Genomic DNA, 17,457 nt, shown 5'->3' with positions numbered 1-17,457 from the left:
TGTCCTGCTGGCCAAAGTACCTTGCCTGGGCTCAGCTGCTCTCTTGGTTGGTTGGGCTGGGGATGGGGAAAGAGTTGCTGTTGGATTTTTCATTCAATAAACTGGTGGTTTATTGCCAAAAAAAAGAAAACAAAAAGAAAAAAATAATCCCGCAATATAGTGAAAACTCCACGATACAGTGAAGCTGATAAGTGAACCACAATATAGCAAGGGACAACTATACTGATATAAAGAGGGAAGGGAAGGGTTATAAAAAGGTCAAACCTCTACCCCCCCCACCCCCGTTGGCTAAAGGCATGAAGAGGAATTCCGGGGTGAGGGCCGGGCTGCCTTACCTGCTTTAGCACCCCTGTGTGCTTGGATCTCGCTCTGAGGACTTTCTGGAACTCCTCCGACTCCAGGTAGGCCAGCTGCTCCCGGCGCTTCTTTTGGGCGGGTTCTAGTTCATCTTCAGCTACACAAAGAGGAAAACTTCACTTTGTAGCTCTCTGTTTGGGTTGGTTTCTTATCTATACCATGCACCTCCCTGCTCTGAAATCTCTGGCAGCCCAGCATGCATTCCCTGAGGGAGTCACTAACTTTTCTGAGCATCAGTCTCCTCATTTGTAAGATGGACACAGTACTGTTTGCACTCTTCACCCCCAGGACAGTCATGAGGAAAGCACTTTTTGATATAAACAATTATACCAGATTATTTCTAAGCATATCCTAAAACTATTCTCTCATTAAAGGCAATTCTGACCTGGAAAACAGTGGGCAGAGAGGGGAACTAGGGCTCTAGCAATCTCACCAGAGGTCTTAAGCTTCTGAAAGATGAAAAGTAACATAAAATGCCACTTGTGACTTAAAAGCCATCAATATACATTTATTAAAAGGCAACCGGGTACTCCAAAGGACTTTACATATTATCTTATAGTTTAAAAATGTGTGTGTGTGCGTGCGTGTGTGTGAAATAAATACAAGATAACTTCTGGAGAGGAGGCACTGGCAGTTGGTGGAATCAGGAAAGCCTTGTTCTAGAGGGGAGCCCTGGAGCCGAGCTCTGAGGAATCTAGAGATTCTGACTGGTGGAGGTGAGAAGAAGTATAGACCAAACATGGAAAACAGACTCAGTGAAAGCACCAAGATGGGAGATGGAATGTGATTTGTGAGGAACAACAAGAAGCTGTGGTCCTATGGAAAGAACACTTCCTTAAGTCAAAGGGATCTGAGCTTAAATCTTCCTCTTGTCCTTATTCTATCATCACTTACTCTGTCTGTGACCCTGGGCAAATCACAAAGTGAGCTTCTTTGGGTCTCCCAGTGTAAATTAGGGGAGCCCAACCAGATGGTCTCTGATGTCTTTTCTAATTCTAATTCTATGACCTAGTGAAATCCCTTTTGCCCCATAATTGTCCTGAGAGCTGATTTATGGTAGAAAAAGTTGATATTCTTTTCTACAAAGGTTCATTTTAAACAACATGGCTTGGGGGCAGCTGGGTGGCTCAAGTGGATTGAGAGTCAGGCCCAGAGATGGGAGGTCCTGAGTTCAATTATGGCCTTAGACACTTCCTAGCTGGGTGACCCTGGGCAAGTCACTCAAACTCCATTGCCTAGCCCTTACTGTTCTTCTTCCTTAGAACCAATACATAGTATTGATTCTAAGACGGAAGGTAAGAGATTTTAAAAAATGGCTTAGTTCTGTAAACCTTAAAATTTCTTAGACTTATGAATGTTGGAAATTTCTCCATTGGGAAATTTCATACTTGAAAAAAATTTCCTACTGATAGTAAGAACTCTATTGGAATATGAAACTCCTTGGCATGGGAGGATCCTTCTCCTCCCTACTTAAGACTACTTTAGGACAGAAACCTTTTGCTAAACAATGGAAAGGGCTTTGCCCTATGCTTAAGCATAGAACAGGAAGTTCTTTGAGTCATGATTGATTTTAGAATTGATACAATAGAGATACTTGGAATGACAGAACCAGGTCTTGGAAACTACAATCTCCACCCTACTCAGAGTAACAGGATTTAGGAAGGGCTGCAGCAAAGATCAAGATTTAATTATTTGAGAATATGACCTTCAACAGACATGTGCAAAGGGGGGAAGACCTCTGGGCGGTCCTGGGTTAAGCTAGAGCCATCATTGGCACAGGGGAGACATCGACAGTGATTGGTAGATGTGAGAACTGAGGGGAGGGAACTTAGATGGTTTCCTTAAAGATAGCGAGCTCTGAGGACAGAGGAGGAGGAGGAGGTTTGGCTCTGAGGAGGTTTTGCTCTGAAGGAGGTCTGAGAGGAGAGAGGTCCTGGAGGGAGAGCTCCTGGAGAGGTCTTGAAGGAGGCTGTGGAAGGAGAACTCAGGAGGAGTCAGGAGGAGAATTCTCTGGAAACATTTCTTGAAAGGAGGCTCTCTTGAAGGTGGAGCCTGAGGTTGGCATGAGAAGCCTTACCTAGAGAGATCTTGGGTGAGTGATAAAACCAACTGACTGATTTATCTCTTAGGACTGAGGTCTAGGCCTTATTGGCTTGAGGCCCTTCATTCTTATTCCTTTCTTACTTTCTCTCTTTTTCTATTGATTAATCAGTGTATTATAAATTAAATTTCTCTATAAAACCCAGTTGGCTTGGGCATATTCATAAATTGGGAATATATTCCCTGGCGACCATCTTATATTTATATAAAACCAAGACACAGTAGAAAACATATTTCAGCAGTCATAATTGTTATATATTTCCCTTGCTCCCAAACATTTTAATTATCACAGTTTATGGCTCCCACTCTCTTATCTACAACTATTTAACGCTCAAAACTATTTTAAATCTAACATTTCAGAATTGTAACAGAAAACAAGAGACATAGATTGCTTCTATCTCTCTGAGAGGCCTTTGGGTTAACATATCAAATATAGAATATAAGCTACTCTTTGTTTACATACAAGTTAGGCATAAAAAGGCATCTGTACAGTGATAAAAATCAATTCAAGTCACACAGAAAAAACAAAATGGCACTGTCCAATTAGAAGGGTAGTTTAGGAAGAACTTTGGGCTAATTCAATCATTATACAAGCAGAGTAAACAACATGGACTGAGTGGAGGGGATGCTGTTGATCAATTGAGGAAAATTTTCAGAACCACCTCACTTTAGAAAAGCATTTTCTTTGGCCCACTTCACCCGCTATACAGTTTTCATTTATTTCACCTTGTGATGATGAGGTGCTTTTCTCCACACGCTCTGCTATCTCCAAGACACTTTGAAGGTCATTTTGCTTCCTTTTAATACAGTTTGGATCTGTTTTTATGAGGACCTGGCCTTTGGCTCGCAACTTGGCAATAGCTGTTAACTAGAAAAAGGAGAGAGAGAATAAAAACCCAAACAATAAAAAACACAAAACAAAACCCTCCGAAAAGCAGATCAAATCTGTTAAACAGAAAGCCCTTTTTTGTCCAAATTTTATTTAAAAATTTATTTAAAAATCATTCAAGAATGATATATTCATTTTTCTACCTTTCTAAGTAAAATTGAAGCAAGACATTATTCTGAATATCACTGGATACAGATAGTCTTAAAATAGGGATTAAAAAAAACAAACACAAACAAACCAAACCCTCACCTTCCATCTTAGAATCAGTACTGCATATTGATTCCAAGGTAGGAGCACAGTAAGGGCTTGGCAATGGGGGTGAAGTGACTTGCTCAGGGTCGCACAGCTAGGAAGTATCTAAGGCCACATTTGAACCCAGGACCTCCCATCTCTAGGCCTAGCTCTTAATCCACTGAGTCACCTAGCTGCCTCCACAATTGACTCATTCCTACTTGTTCTTCTGATTTGATAACCTCTGGTATTGTGAATGGAAATTTTCCTACATAAACAGAACATGTTTTGACCTTAGCAGAAATAATAAAGATTAAGTTTATTCAAGCACAGACCAATTTACTCAATAGATAAGACTGATAAGAGAGCTAGTCAATACCCACTTCTCTATGTCCATACAACTTAGTCTTCTTCCCTTGCCTCAGATTAGCTATAAATTAGGATGAAGCACAAATCTCAGAGGTGGAAAAGATCCTAGCCATTTACCCAGAAGTCATCTGACCCAACTTGAACTTGGACAAGAATCCAATCGGCAACATGTTGACAAGTATCCAGCCTTTTCTTGAAAGCCTCCAGTAAGAAAGAATCCACTGCATTTACAATATTCCAGTTGTGATCTGACCATCTATCCTAGGGCACTGTGCTTCTCTCACTTCCTTGGACTCAGATGGCATTAGCTTTCTTGGCTGCCATACCATACTGTTGACTCATATTGACTTTGCAATCTGTTAAAGTTCCCATCTCTTTCAAATGATCTACTCTTTAGTCAAGTCTCCCCCCAATCTTGTACTTGTGAAATCGATTTTTAAAATTGAAGTATGCAACTTCCTATTTACCTCTATTAATTTTAATTTTTGATTTGCCAAACATTCTAGTCTGGTTATAGTGAAACACATTGGTTACTTGGGATTATAAAATATCAGAATCAGTGGGGTTTTCACTTAACCACAACGAAAATGTACTTTGGAAACAAGTCATATCTGGGCTCCGCAACAGGGCTTAATTCAATTCAATTCACCAAATGTGTATTAAGTAATATTATGTGTAAAGGTATGGTCCTAAGCACCGAGGATAAAAAAGAAAACAGCCTCTAACGTCAAAGAGCTTCTTCCATTGTACTGGGGGAGACATAGAGATGAACAGATACTACAAAATAAACTTGTGGGGCTGAGATGAGGAAACACTAACAATTTTGGAAATCAGAAAAGGCCTTTTGTGGAAAGTGGTATTTGTACTAGGCCTTAAAGTGGGTTAAGAGATTTCAAACAGCAGGGGTGAAGAAAGAGAACTTTCCAAGGTAGGAGTGGAGAGGGATATAAACCTGCACAAAGGCATGGAGAGAGAGTGATACATTAGGAAATGTAAGTGACGCAAAAATAAAGATATAGATAAAAATGTATTAAAAGAAAAATCAAACATGGAGAGGGGGGAGATGTGTATGAAAATGTAAAGTAGGGCAATATGGCTAGAAAATACAATGTGTAAAGAGAAATATTATGTAACCAGCCTGAAAAAAACACATTAGAGCCAGCCTGTAAAAGGGTTTAAATGGCAAACAGATGGTTCCGTTCTCTACTACAAAAAAAGAACTAACTAGAGATTTTTAGATGGTCAGATATGTACTTTAGGGAAATCAGTTTTGTAGCCATGTAGAAGATAGAATGGAGAAAGGAGAAGCTGGAGAAGGTAGAAATAAACATGCAATAAATATTGTCCCATCCAAATTTCTGTATAAAACAATGAGCTGTGGGCCTCTAAAAGTTTTGAAGGCACACCCCAATTTGTTGGGTTGTCCTGCTTTAGATAATCTCCTAAATTGCAGATTAAATGACATACGTATCAGCTCTTACTTGGTTTTCCTCAGGCTAAACAATTAAGATCTGGGAGTGGGGCCAACAACCATGACAAAACACTGGAGAAAAACAACCAGGAGAACTAGCTAGGTGTGCTTTTGTGTATATGCATGTGTGTGGGTACGTGAAGCATACCAGATATAAAATGGCACTTCAACACTGACTCTTAATTTGGAAAGTAACCCCGGAAAGACCTGGATGTGTACTCGCCATTGCTACTGCAAAGGAGGTAATGCCAACATGTCATCATGGCACAAGAACCCAACCTTGGAGTGAGGAATCCAACTCTCAAGAGTTAGAAGGACAAGAATCTCCTCTATGACATATCCTCAAAGCGGTCATCCAACATTTGTCAGAGACAATCCACCCCAGCTTTAGGGAGCTCTAACCGCTGGCATGCTTTTCCTTCTACTTAAGACTTTCCTGATCAGTTGTCCAGGGTCAGAGAGAGGAATTCCAATTCTTCCATACAACGGCATTTTGGTTATCACATATTTAAGTCTTTCATTTTCCATGCTAAAGAGTAGCAGTTTTTTTTTTTAAAGACTCTCACATGGCATGCTCTGAGGCTTTTCTTTCTTTCTGCAAGAGCTAAATTGTCTGTCTAATAGGTCAGCCTGAGATTACATTAGTTTTTGGCTGCTATATCCCACTATCAACTCATATTGAGTTTGTAATCCACTTGACCCCTAGATTATATAGATAAGTAACAAATACATCAATGTTTGCAATTACATTTGCAGAACAGAAAGTACATGAGGAGGTAGAAGATGATGAATGTTGATGTCACCTAATCAAGTCCAAGAAAAAAAAAACAAAAACAAAAGGAAAATAATTTTTGTTGCCTCTCAGCAATAGGTGCTATAAGAGAATAGGTGAAGCGTCAAAGGAAAGAACAAGATGAACCAGAGTGGAAGATCTTGGCAGTGGTGTGGGTGGGGTTCTTCTGAAGAATATTCCCATGATGGGGAGAGAAATATTCTGTATAAGGAGAGGTGTGGACCTTATAGGGGGTAGATTAAGCCCCCCAAGGAGAGCACTCACTACACCTGAGAGTATTATGCTTCCATTGACCTTAGAAGAAGGGGAATCAAGAGCTATAGGAGGCAAATGGCATTCAGAAAGATGCAAGGGCATGGACCCAGAGAGGAGATTATTCACAAATAAAAAGAAAATCAGCACAGGGAAGGCAGAGGGTAGAATTGGACTAAACAATGTGGGATGTAGGGAAATTTGTACCATACAGTAATATCTATAGCCTCATTACTCCCTATGCGAATCAATGCATTTGTAATTATTCTATCTCTGGTCCATAATTCTTCTTTTGTGTTGTTGCTATTTTTTTGTTTTGTTTTATTTTGTTTTTGGAGTGAGGCATATCCAAAAATGGGGAGGAGCAAGAAATACAAGAGCATTAACAGAATTTTGGTAAATGAGAAACTCAAGCTTGGTACTTGAGAAGCTTTAATTCCATGACAAACACAAAGAAACTAAAGAAAGATTATCAAGGTCATGAATTAAATAATAAAATTTAGGATGGGCAGAAAATGATTAAGGGAAAAAACCAGGCAAAGTAAACCTTTATTAGAAAAAGGCAGAGAAAACTAGAGAAAAACCATTATATAAAAGAACTTGGCAGAAAGGAAAGAAGGGCAGATTTGGAATTAAGCACATCAATGAAAGGAAAAGACAGGGGAAGAATTGGATAACTAAAGAAAGAACATGGAATCAGCAAGTTAAGCAAAACCCCCAAACTAGGCAAAGACATGACAAATGTGAAGGGGCAAGGGTTGAAGATGAGGAAAAGGGGAGCCTGGGAGAATAGGGCTGCCCTCATGTTGGTTAAGCAAAATAATCTTAGGGATAAAATATTGTCTTAGAAGGGGAACAAAAAACCCATTCAAATCAACTGTAGTGGGCTGTGGGCTTCCTTTCAAAGTTCATTTGGGTAGCTGAATTGAGTGGGGCAGTTGCTCTTTTTCTGTCTCCTTAATTTTCTTAACATTTAACTCTGGACTTATTTTGTTCTCTGCTTTCCAGCCCACAGATCATACTCCTTGACAGAAAAAAAAAAAAGATTGAAATGCTCTCTTTCCAACACCATCTATTATTACTCCATTTACCATAAAATGCAGTCACATAGACTCCAATTTGATCTTCCTACTTCCTTCAATATAACAAAAAGCCCCCCTGACCCCAGTCTCTTTTGTTATCTTTAGTTTTCCTTACCAACCTTAGTTCATTTCTGAGATTTAGTTGGTTCTGGGACTATTTTTTTTTTAACCCTTACCTTCTGTCTTAGAATCAATACCGTGTATTGGTTTTAAGGCAGAAGAGTGGTAAAGGCTGGGCAATGGGGGTTAAATGACCTGCCCAGGGTCACACAGCTAGGAAGTGTCTGAGGCCAGATTTGAACCTAGGACCTCCCATCTCTAGGCTTGGTTCTCAATCCACTGAGCCACCTAGTTGACCCCTCTGGGACTATTTTTATAGAGCTATGTAGTCTTTTTATTAAAAATAATATTGAAACTTACTCTACATGTAAAAATACTCACTAAAAGTTTTTCAATTCCAAATCCTCTCCTTCCTTCTCACTCTTCTTTCCTCATCCTATCTACACCGATAGTTAGCAATCTGATATAGATTTTGTATGTGTAATCATGTAAAACGTGTTTTTCCAATTAGTGATTTTGTGGAAGAGATTTCAAACAAAAGAAAATAAGAAGTAAAATGCTGTGTTTTGGTCTGCATTCAGACTCCATCTGTTCTTTCTCTGAAGGTAGGTGGTATTTTTCATAAATCTCTCGGATTATTTTAGATCACTATGTTACTGAGAATAACAAGATCATTTACAGTTATTTATCAAAAAATATTGCTGTTCAGTACAATGATCCAGGACAATTCTGAGAGACTTATAAAAAAGAATGCTATCCACCTCCAGAGAAAGAACTGTAGCAGTAGGAATATAGATGAAAACATGATTTATCACTTGTTTATTTGGAATTATTCACTTAAAAAATTTTCTTTGGGATACAAATCAGTAGTATTATTGCTGCATCATAAAGTATACCCAGTTTTAGAGCCCTTTGAGAATAGTTCCAAATTGCTCTCCAGAATGGAGATCACAACCCCAAGAGTGCATTAGTGTCCCAATTTCCCCACATCCCCTCCAACATTTATCATTTTCTGTCACATTGGCCAATCTGATAGATGTGAGGTCGCCCGATTAGCAATGATGGGCATCCATCTCTCCACCCGGCATTTCGGCCGCTCCCCTGACCATGTGGTTTCCCCCTATAACAAGGAGCAGCTTGACTGGCTCAAATCTCAAAATGATAATTGGGCTATACTCATCTCTACCTACCAGGGCATCTTGGACAACCACATGCCCAGTAATAAATTATTGCAGTTTTTCACCCTTACCCCCTTCATACTTACACGCCAAACCCGATCCTCGCCTATCCCGGGGGCACCCACGGTCTTCGTGGACGGCTCTAAAACTGGCCTTGCCGCCATAGTTATGAATAACCGCCCCCGCTCTATCAAAACCCCTTATGAGTCTGCACAGCTGGTAGAGCTTTATGCTGCTCTAACTGTCTTCCATTCCCTGCCTGATACCCCATTTAACCTCTACTCGGATAGCAGATACGGTGTTCAATCTCTGCTCCAACTCGAGATTGTTCCCGCTGTTCAGCCAACAACCGCTACCTTTTCCCTTTTTTCCCAGCTTCAACAAGCCATTAGACGGCGGTCCTGTCCCTTTTTCGCGGGTCACATACGTGCCCACTCCGGCCTCCCGGACCCTTTGTCTTTCGGGAACGATCTTGCGGATCAACACACTCGCTTAGCTGCCTTGGTTACCGCGACTACCCCCTCTCCCCATCCCTCAACCGATCCTGTCTCCCTTGCAACAGAGGCACATAGACTTCACCACCTCAACTCTCAAACCCTTCGCCTGGCCTACAAAATCACCAGGGAACAGGCCAGGTCAATTGTTAAAGGTTGCAAGAATTGTGTTACTCTCTTGCCTGAGCCCCATCTGGGGATCAACCCCCGAGGTCTTCTCCCCAGCCACCTATGGCAAATGGACGTTACTCACGTCCCCTCTTTCGCTAGACTCAAATATGTTCATGTCTCCATTGATACGTTTAGCGGCTTTCTTTTTGCATCTGCGCAATCCCGAAGCCACAAAGCACGTTATCAAACATATGTTCCTTGCTATGTCCATGATGGGGAAACCCCTCTCCATCAAGACAGATAATGGCCCTGGCTATACTAGCCAGGCCTTTAAACAATTCTGTTCCCAGTTAGGCATAAAACATGTTACAGGTATCCCTTACAACCCACAGGGACAAGGTATTGTTGAACGTGCAAACCAAACCCTCAAGAACACCCTTTTCAAACTTAAGACCCAATTCCCCTCCTTTACTCTCTCACTTACCCCTACTCCCAAAGTACCTCCTGGTACCACTGATAGACTCCTCAACCTCATTGATAGCTCCTATTTGCTTCTGAATGCTACCCCCCCGAACCTTACGATCAGCTGTTGGCTATGTCTCCACTCGCAGCCCCCATACTATGAAGGAATCGCCTTTACTGATCACCCTCACAACACCTCTGCCCCTTCCCCTCGCTGCGCCCGGTCCCCCCACTGCCTCACCCTTGCCGAAGTCTCCGGAAAAGGCCTTTGCCTAGGTCACCCCCCTTCCTCTCACTCCCATCTTTGTAATGTTACCCTTTCCATCTCCCACTCCCCTTATTATTTAGAAGCCCCACGTTGGGCGCCATCTATATCCGGTTCCAGCCGGATGCAACGGTGGGGTCCGTGAAGCAGCCACCTAAAAAACCACAGGGGGAGAGAGGGGAGACCAAGCACGCAAGAAAGACAGAGTCTGTCTAATAGTGTCAAGGCTCGTTTATTGCAGGTGCAAGGCAAGAATATATATGCTTGAGGTAGAGGGGTGGTGGTGATTAAGGACGGTTTGTACCAGGAGGGAACATGAAGAATTGTTATGGTTTGTGGCCGTTGGTCTTAACGACGCCTGTTTTCAGGAGGTAACTTGTTTGTTCTGATTCCAAAAGATCCTTATCTTGTTTCTGGTCAAGTTGTCCCCAAATATGGTCTCTGACAACTTGTTATTAAAATTTATCTTTATTTGAATATTGCAGTCAGATAAGAGGACTAACGTTTCAGGGGACATAGAGGGAGCTGAACCTCAGGACAGCTATTCAACTATAAACTGTCCTTATTGGGCCCCTGCTGGGCGACCTTGGTCTGGGGGGAAGCTTGTCCCTCAGGGGGGTCCATGCTTACCTGCTCTGGGGTATCTGCAACATCAATGTATAGAGAAGACGTCCCCTCAGGCTATCACAAGTGACCCATTTCTTGGGAACCCATTTTGCTAAAATAGCCTTTGGGCAGAGGGCATCTCTCTCCTCTTACCTCACTGGCAGCCATGTTCCCTCTCTCCCTTCAACTCCTCCATTCCCTGCACAAAACTTTCAGTATCCCCTGTTTTTCAATCCCACCCATTTTTCCTATAAATATTACAGCTACAAGAAATGATGAACAAGAGGGGGTCAGAAAAACCTGGTAAGACCTACATAAACTAAAGTAGAGTGATGTAAGCAGAACCAGGAGAATAGTGTATACAGTGATAGGAATAATGCACAATGAACAGTTATAAATAACTTAGCTATTCTCAGCAATTCAATGATCCAAAATAGTCCCAAAGGACTCATGATAAAAAAATGCCATGACTCCAAAGGAGATGAGACTGAATCCAGACCAAAGCAAACTTTTTCACTTTCCTAATTTTCATTTGTTTCCTTCCACACAAAAAATTAATATGGAAAAACGTTTTACATGATTGCACATGTAAAATCTATAAAATTACTTACTATTTCAGTGGGAGGAGGAGGAAAAGGAGAGGAAGGAGGAGAATTTGAGACTCAAAATTCTTTTTAGAATGATGGAAACTGGGGGCAGCTGGGTGACTCAGTGGATTGAGAGCCAGGCCTAGCAATGGGAGGTCCTAGGTTCAAATCTGGTCTTAGAAAACTTCCTAGCTGTGTGACCCTAGGCAAGTCACTTAACTTCCATTGCCTAGCCCTTACTACTCTTCTGCCTTAAAACCAATACACAGTATTAATTCTAAGACAAAAGGTTAAGGGTTAAAAAAAAAAGAATGATGAAAACTGTTTTTACATGTAATTGGAGAAAAAAGAAAAGAAAATTAAAAAATAAAGGAAGAAAAATATAAGGGTTGGACTAGATGATCTCAAAGGTTCCCCTATGACTCTGCAGCCTATAACTCTTGAATATCATTAATTCCCCCAACCTGATTACAAAATAACAAGTAAAAAGATCTCAAAACATCTAAAAATTGACTGCTCTGTATTCATATAGAACTTGATCATAATAACAGATGAAATTTAAGTCTCTTAGAATGTTAATCAAATTAAACAAAATATCTTCAAATACATCAAATCTTGGCTTCAGTTTAACATTCTTAGAAAATGAGACATCTAACCTCAAAATCTGTTTTCAGATCTGTAAACAAGGATAAAGGTCCTGGTATTAGCTCTCACAGGATCATTCATTTGATCAAATGAGATAATGGAGAGGAACATATATGATCATAAGGTGATAGAGAAATGCCAACTCTTCTTTCAACTTTCTTCATTTCTAATCACTATCAATACATATTTATTCAGTGCTATAATGCAGCCCGAAGGTGCACATGCTACACAAACTCTATACAAACTCTAGTTTCAAGGGGGAATGCAGCAATTACCTTCTTAGTTTCTGCTAAAGCACTCAGCTTTGGTCCTGGTGGGGGGGATTCATCAAAGAAGAGAATATCATCTCCTTCTGAGAATCCTCTTCCAAGCCTGGGGGTCTGTGGACTGAGAGTTCTTTCCATCTTGACAAATTCTGCCCCTGGCCTTGGAGACTGAAAAGGGGGCTTCCCTGAAGAAGAAGGTGAAGCAGGACTTTTGACTCCAGCTGTACTTTCAAGAAATCTTTAAAGAAACATGGGAACAAAATAAGTACATGCAAGGCTATGGAGGAACAGAATATATCATAATATTCAAGAGTCGGAAGAATGAAGCATTATTAATTCCCAGGTTAAAAAAAAAAGCTGACATTAAAAAATTTTCCTCCACGGAGTGACTAATAATTCAAATTGGCATACAGAAGTCATCATTAATCTCACCTTTTATTCTAGGGTGTTTAAATTCTTAATACAAAATTATATTCCATTTAGGAAATTTATTTTTTTCCTGGAATTAAGCTGCATTTCACACACATTTGAATTTTTAATTTTAAGATTTTAGTATCACAGATTTAGAGCTAGAAGGACATCAGTATTATATAGAATTGGGTTTCAAATATGTGACTACAACATTCCCATGTATGGGTAAGACAAGATTAAAATATAATTGGGATGGCAGAGGGGGTAATGGAGAGAAAGCCAGGCTTGGATATGGGAGGACCTGGGTTCAAATCTGAACTCAGATAATTCCTAGCTTTTCACTTAGCCCCATCTACCTAGCCCTTGTTTTTTGTCTTGGAGTTGTTACCAAGAGAGTAAAGGTTTGGAAAAAAATGTAATTTGGGTCCTGGTTGCTATTTGAGTTTTTATGTCACTGATACAGAGTATGGATTAGATTTGAGAGTCCTGAGTTGTGGATTTCAGTTCCAGCTGGGCATGCTGGGTAACGCTGGGCAAATCCCAAAGCATTTTCTGCATTGCAATGCCTTTTTTTCTCTATCCAATTAAAGGGAAAAGAGAACACATATGAAGAAATAGGTGGTCTTCAAGAGGAAAGTACTAATAATAACTTCAATTGTGATTTTTACTTCCCTCATTTTTTTTCACCCACAAAATGAAATTACTTTGTTGGATCAACAACTAATGTATCCTAAGTTAATTTACCACAGGGCATAGGAACTGGAACTGTCATTCACACTTTAATAACTTAAAAGTCTAAAAAGCAACAAATCTCCAATCAAACCTCAAATAGCTAAACCTTACTGAGCCAGACTAAGAATGAGATAGGTTAACTGAATGCGGAAGTGACTGTAATTACCGCTTCTGGATTTCTTCTGTTCTTTTCTTCCTCATTTCCAACATATGTAGCTTCTGTTGTTTCAGCAAAGCTGATGCAGGGATAGACTGGATGGGAGGACAAGGGTTTCCCAGAGTCCCTAAAACATATACCCCAATTAAGATTCATCCCACAGGTCAAGGACCCACCTTAGAACAAACCAAAGGACCTTTGAAACATCTCACACCTGACCCATCAATATTTACATATCTACCGGATCCCTATCTAGCTCATTTTACTCCTGAGCTTCAGTCCTAAACCATCTGTTTCAAACTGGATGTCCTTGAGTCATGTTAATAATAACAGCGATTTATACAGGATATTTATCTGCCAGGCACTGTGCTAAGCAGGGTATCCTCACTTTACAATTGAGGAAACTGCAGCAAACAAGAGGCTAGCTGACTTGCCCACAGTCAGATATATATTAAATATCTGGAAGCTAAGTTTGAATTCCAGGCCTAATGCTATGACCACAGCACCATCTATATTAAACTTGGTAAGTGTGAAACTGGAGTTGTTTTCTTCTCTTCCAGACTTCCCCATTCCTGTGAAGGTAGCACCCCCATCCTTCCAGTGCCTCAGGTTCCTAATTTTAGTATTACTCTGGCTTCTTCTAACTCTTTCTACATATTCTATTGGTTGCCAGATCTTGTTATTTCTTCCTTTATGGTATCTCTTCCATCTGATCCCTTCTGTCCTCTCCCAGCTGCCACCATATACCCTCATAATTTTTCATCTAGATTATTACATCAGCTTCCCAACTGGTCTTCTTGCCTCAGAGGCATCACTTTAGTGGGGCCTATGCGTTATTGTCCAAATAATTATCCCAAAGTATAAATCTAACCATGTGACTCACCTACTCAACTGGGTAAAATATAAACTAATTCTAGGGGCAAAAAATATAAACTAACTTAAAGCCTTTGGCAACCTGGCCCTATCCAATTTTTCCACTTTATATGGCTATTAAGGACTCTTCCTCCTACACTAAGACCTCTGAACTCTGACTCTTCTTCCTGCTCAGCACTCCATCTTACATCTTGGTGCCTTTGCATTGTTCCTCCCCACCTTTGGAATGTGCTGCCTTGTTACCTCTGTTTCGTGATCCCCCTCTCCCCTTCAATGGAACTTAGGCCCCATCTTCTATATGAAGCAGCTCTCTCCAACTGCCAGGACCCTCCTTCCTACTGAATTATTTTGCATGTACTTGTATTTATCTACTTTGTCTATTTTGTATTCATTAACTTTACGTGGTACTTAGTATCTTCCCTATTAGAATGAAAGCTCACTGTGAGGAGGTATTGTTTTATTCTCTGTACTTATATTGCCAGTGTCTAACACAGTACCTGGCACATAGTAGGCAGTTAATCATTCTAATAAATACTTGTTGATTAAGGTACCTGTTGATTTGGATTTGGTCAAATGTTTTTTTAGGTTTCTTGCTCCAACTGTAGGCAAATCCATTAACTGTTTAAATTCCTCAGAACATGACAGATTCTTCTGTGGGAGTCCTGTAGGATACCAAAAAAAAAAAATTCATGATAAAAAGTTCAGAACCCAATGATGGTTTTAAACCATAGGTTTATTCCTTTTCCTCTTAATGTGGCATGAAGAATTATGGCTTGAGTAAAGAAAAAAGACAGAGAAAAAGGTATTCAATTCCTAACCACCAGGGTTGGAGGACAGGTTACTTTCATTTAGGATTAGATAGATAAGACATTATTCTCTGTGTGAGTCCATTCATCCACTAGTATTTATCATATATTTATTCAGCATCTTCTATGCCAGGTACTGCTGACTTTTTGCCATTAAAATAATAAACACTTATGTAGAGATAACTGATTAACATTACATGGGCATTACCATGTATCCAATAGTATAGATTCAATAAAGATGGAGAGACCTGGAGAGATTTAATAGCTTTGATGAAATTAGACCATATTGTTTGTGTGTGGTACATAGTCTCCTGTAACCTGAATTGGGAGTCCGTAACTACTACTAACTCCAAATATTACATGGATTCAGAATAGAAAAATAAGAAAAAAAAGTACCCAGTTTCTTTCGTGTTTCTTGAACAATAGCATCTGTGCCTCTTAAAACCAAGTTGGTGAGAGTGGTCTGAATCGCCTTCTTAGGAGCAGCAGAGGCTGCGCTGAAATGACAAGAGTCCCCCAAAGGAAGTCAGTGATTGTGGCTAAGGATCCCTTGAACCAGTTGGTAAAACTCTTAATTCTTCCCATATTTACTACACTTAGGACAGCTGTCTCTTACCTTCATGAGAGCTGACATAGAAACCTTAGGGTCAGTGGGGTATAGGATGCAGAAATCAAAGGATTATAGATAGACAACTGAAAAAGAAGCACAAGGGGGTATCTAATACACCACCCTCTTCTTTTATAGATGAATTTAAATCCCATAGAGGTTAGGGACTTGTACAAAGTGACAAATATAAGGTAGTAGGAGTAAGATTCAAACCGTAGCTCCCAAAACAGTAGGCGTTAAATTGCACAAGGTTGTCCCGTGGTCTCAGGATCTTGAATTCCTTTAAGACTAAAACAATGGGCTGTTAGTTTCACTGGAGGCCCAGTTTCCTCATCTGAGAATAAGGCAGTTGAACTAGATGGCTTGAGAGCCCTTCAGATTCTAGATATCAACTGAAAAATCTGAAGATACGACTAGGAGAGTTTAAGAATGACTGCAAGTTTAGTAAGGCTTAGTCATTTAGAAATAAGGAATAAAGGTTGTATTGCTCAACTTCTTTGAAGAGTAAAAAGTAGCAATCACCCAGATATATAATAATAGACATCTCATAAACTCAGAGTTTTTATAGTCACAATTCTCTAAGGTCCACTGCATCTCAAAAAACAAAGGCTTTCTACCCTAACTTCTTGGGAGTGAATTTTCTTGAGCAACAAAGTAATGTAGCCTCATACAATGGCTTATCAATTGATTCTAGCTGTGAGCTCCAAACACTGCTCAACTGTCAACAACCCTGACAAGCATTTATTTAATACTCAGTGTCAGATAGTGTACAAAGCAACTGGGAATAACAAGAAAAGAAAAACACAGGCTTTGTTGTCAAGCAGCTCCTGTTCTAACGGAGGAGATAATGTGCAAATAATCAAGGGCATGCAAGATGCATAATATGGCAGACTGGCCCACATCCCTATTGCCCTGTGGGCCTTTACTAGACTCCATACTCCCCCCATATGCTATCTACTGCTCTCTCTTCCCTGGTTCCTTGAGCCTGGGATTAATTTTTAGGTTGGGGCTAGACACTATACCTCTCTTGTGGCCTGTCTGAGCCTGAGTGCACTGACAAGGGGGTCCATTACTACATCCCTCTGTCCCCAGCTAAATTTGCCTTAGGAACCCCCATTCTTAGTTAGTCTACCCTTAATCTACAGCAGAAGAAATATCACATAGAATCACACGACCTCCTCTTTTTATGAATGAAAAACTGAAGCCAGAGGGGCTAAGTTATTTGCCCAAAGCCAGTGAAAAAGTTAGAATTTGAATCTAAATGTTCTACCATCAAATGCAACCTTCTTTTGATTATTCCCAGCCACAGAGATAAAAATGTTTTGCATAATAAAAAATATATAATAATAATATGCACAACATTGCTTGCCAGTTCCAGAAAGGAGATGATCTGAATCATATAACTTTGGAAAACTTATGTGGAAATTTATTATTACAGGTACTAGGTAAAATAAAATATCTTTATAATGCATAGAACAGTCTGCCACAAAGTAGGAAACTTGGACTACAGACAACAACCCTTAGTCTGGACAGAAAGGAAAACTATTGAAAACAGTCCTTCCAAAGGTAAAGAAACCAGGCTAAGGGTTATTGTCTCTATAGTACACATCAATTCTTACCTAGAGCTACTGTCAGAGCCTCCCATTTCACTTG

General features: G+C 40.1%; 1 protein-coding gene across 2 annotated transcripts in view; it reads right to left on the bottom strand.

Annotated features, from left to right (window-relative positions):
* The window catches only part of MCM10 (minichromosome maintenance 10 replication initiation factor), a 56,000-nt gene that overhangs the window by 9,064 nt on the left and 29,479 nt on the right, over positions 1–17,457 (bottom strand). For both annotated transcript variants that reach the window (XM_007503969.3, XM_016426036.2), the window contains exons 11-16: positions 15,594–15,694; positions 14,943–15,053; positions 13,528–13,645; positions 12,228–12,456; positions 3,184–3,325; positions 336–454 (exon numbers count right to left, since the gene is read on the bottom strand). In XM_007503969.3, coding sequence (XP_007504031.2) covers positions 336–454; positions 3,184–3,325; positions 12,228–12,456; positions 13,528–13,645; positions 14,943–15,053; positions 15,594–15,694 — 820 coding nt within the window. The remainder of the gene's footprint in view (positions 1–335; positions 455–3,183; positions 3,326–12,227; positions 12,457–13,527; positions 13,646–14,942; positions 15,054–15,593; positions 15,695–17,457) is intronic.

This window comes from Monodelphis domestica, chromosome 5 (genome assembly GCF_027887165.1).
Source record: "Monodelphis domestica isolate mMonDom1 chromosome 5, mMonDom1.pri, whole genome shotgun sequence".
In the NCBI taxonomy this organism is placed as follows: Eukaryota; Metazoa; Chordata; class Mammalia; order Didelphimorphia; family Didelphidae; genus Monodelphis; species Monodelphis domestica.
The sequence above is the reverse complement of the archived record's forward strand: the minus strand, read 5'-3'. Positions and strand labels throughout refer to the sequence as shown.